Source organism: Mastomys coucha, unplaced genomic scaffold, assembly GCF_008632895.1.
Source record: "Mastomys coucha isolate ucsf_1 unplaced genomic scaffold, UCSF_Mcou_1 pScaffold15, whole genome shotgun sequence".
Lineage (NCBI taxonomy): Eukaryota > Metazoa > Chordata > Mammalia > Rodentia > Muridae > Mastomys > Mastomys coucha.
In genome coordinates, this window is record NW_022196897.1 from 125,961,789 (window position 1) to 125,964,579 (window position 2,791).

Sequence of the window (2,791 nt, forward strand, 5' to 3'; positions counted from 1 at the left end):
TACATTGTATTAATACCAAAGTGAAAAACGGCCTGTGCTTATACTACAAGGGTCTCATGTGAACGCAGTCCTGATTGTTCAACACAGCGGGAAAATTCACTTTCACAGTCAACAAGTCATCTTACTCAGTAGAACACAAAGTAAATGGTTTATAACTTCAATATTTGCAAGGAAAATACAGTACAAATTACTAAAAAATACTAAAATATAGAATTGTGTTCAGGCATCCCCACTACATCAACCGCAGCAGCAACCTGAAATCTGAAACTTTTAATAAAAAGTTCTTAAATATAAATTATATGGCAAATGTACAGTACATTGCTTTTCTCAGTCTCTTTTCCAGTGTTTTGCAGTAGAACAGAGTTCCTACCATCACCTTTCTTAGGTTTTTAAAAAAAACCTGGGAACAGTCTGGCGTGGGACCTCCTTGCATCACGAGTGTGAGTGGTCCGAGTCTGGAATCCCACTGTCTCTGTAGCTCCGGTTACTACTGCTCTCACTGAGGTTGTTTTTGTACAGATTCATCCCATTCGGAGGAAATATGGTGTGTATTACAAACTCCTCCTTGGAGATGGGTTCATTGCTTATTGGTAGCATCTGGAAAGAAGTTTCCCTGATTTCCAGGATGGAGTTGTCTTTCTTAGTACCGGCTTCTGCATAGTCATCCTTTCTCCTCCTCCCTTTGCTGTATGCACAGTTCCGTGAAAACAGTGACCCGTTCCTATGCACATACCAACACACCAAAGCAAGGAGGGCGATGCTCACCAGGGCCACAGCCCCACCAATGATGGCGGCCAAAGGTAAATTTGGATTTTTGTAAGGTTCTTTCTCTTGCTCTCTGTTGAGGGTGGTTGTGGGGTTGTACATTCGAAGAGGGGCAGTTTGGGTCTCAATACAAACAGGTGTTTCATCAAACAGGTAAAGGTTACTGGTTTCCATGGGAACCATGCATACTCTATAGGGTGATTCAGGTTCTAGAGCTGTGACCAAGTATTCATTGCGTTCTCCTGTTACGATCGTTTCTGTTATAGATCCAAAGGCTGGGCTATGGCCCAGTTTAAGCCAGCTGAGTCGCAGAGCAGTCATAGGCAGAGCAAGTCTCCAGGATATGTGGATTGTGTCAGGGGTGACAGACTTCACAGTAATTAAAATTGTTTTCCGTGAGGGGCTGCCTGTAGTTCGCTGATCCTTAATGAGCTTGGGGTTTTTAATATCTGGTTGTTTGGTCACAGGAGCTGGCCACTGTCCTTGAGCAGGATATGCTGTGTTAGGTATTGCAGTGGTTATCTGAATGGTGCTCACAATTCCACTGTCTTTACAATCAAACAGTTCTGCACTGAGGTCCTTGATAGCCATTCCACGAACCTTTTCTGGAGCTTGGCACATGAGCCCACGCACATTGACCTTCACGGGTAGCGACTGTAACCAGTCTCGTACCCATTTCATCTTGCACCCACAATACCAAGGGTTGTTGCGAAGAATCAGTTGAGTTATATTGTCCAAATCATCAAAGATACCCTGAGGTAAATTGCTTAGGTTATTATTAGACATGTCGAGTCGATACAGCTGCCTTAAATAAGAAAAAGCATTTGGGGGTACCCGGTTGATATGGTTGTCTTGAAGGTAAAGCTTCCTCAGGCTTGTGCCTGGAAGGTTCACCGGTGCTGCTGTCAAGGAATTCCTCACCAGGGACAGTTCTGTTAAGTTTACTAAGTTGAAGAAAACTTTGTCACCCAAACCGTGGTTGTTCAACAAGTTTCCATCTAAAACCAGGCGTTTCAGGCTTGTGAGACCGTGAAGTGATGGGGAAGAGATAGTTGATATGCGATTGTCATCTAAGCGTAATTCCTCAATAGTCCTGGGCAAGCCCCCCGGGATTGTGCTAAGGTGGTTACGGGACAGAAAAAGCAGCCGCAGATAGTTGCTGTCTCGAAATGCTCCCTCTTCAATGCTAACAGCCGAGACTGAGTTATCATCCAAATGTAACTCTTCCAGATATGGAATTTTCGAAAGTGAATCATACGTGATAGTTCTTATGTTATTCTCCTGCAAATGCAACTCTTTCACATACTTTGGAAGGTTGGTAGGAAATTCATCTAAACTGTTGTGGTATAGGTATATTCTTTGTACTTTCAGCAAATTCTTCAAATCTGAAGGAATCCCAACATTGTTTATTTGGTTGTTCTGAAGGTAGAGTGTTGTAGCATCCTCCGGAATTCCTACTGGAATGGATGTCAGAGAGCGATCATTACAGTAAATGAAACCCGCGTCACAACGACAAACAGATGGACAGGATTTAGCCATAACTGACAGAGGTGCCACTTGGAAGAACAGCCCAATTTTAGTCCCGATGAGGAAGAGGCTCCAGGCTGGGCTGATCATGGTCAGCAGTGTTGAGGTCTCTATTACAGCAGGCAGCTTCTGTCACTACAGTAGAGCAAGGAACAAGAGAAAACAGTCAGGCCAGAACACTGAAGTGTCTTGAGCACAGATGTGGAAACGAAGATATCTATAACCAATTTCAGTATTTCAATTTTCAGAGAGGAGCATGCCAGGATTAATTGCTGTCTACCAAACAAGCATACTCATATAACTTCTTTACCATGAGTGTCTCTAGAATATAAGTTTATTAACATGTTTAAATCTACTTTATTTTAAAATGTTAAATATAATTAGTCAAAAGATTTTAAAGTATAATTTATATCCACTCTAGCTAGCATGGAGGTTATCAAATTTCTAACTTTTAATATTTATCGAAACTACTTAGAGGAATATATATATATATATATAT

The 2,791-nt window shown here is 41.9% G+C and overlaps 2 protein-coding genes across 13 annotated transcripts in view; one reads left to right on the forward strand and one right to left on the reverse strand.

Annotated features, from left to right (window-relative positions):
- The window catches only part of Macrod2 (mono-ADP ribosylhydrolase 2), a 1,944,357-nt gene that overhangs the window by 256,024 nt on the left and 1,685,542 nt on the right, over positions 1–2,791 (forward strand). The window lies entirely within an intron of this gene.
- Positions 1–2,791, reverse strand: part of Flrt3 (fibronectin leucine rich transmembrane protein 3) — a 12,475-nt gene continuing 9,684 nt past the window's right edge. The window contains exon 3 of the mRNA XM_031372062.1: positions 1–2,427. Coding sequence (XP_031227922.1) covers positions 433–2,382 — 1,950 coding nt within the window. The 5' untranslated portion in view covers positions 2,383–2,427 and the 3' untranslated portion in view covers positions 1–432. The remainder of the gene's footprint in view (positions 2,428–2,791) is intronic.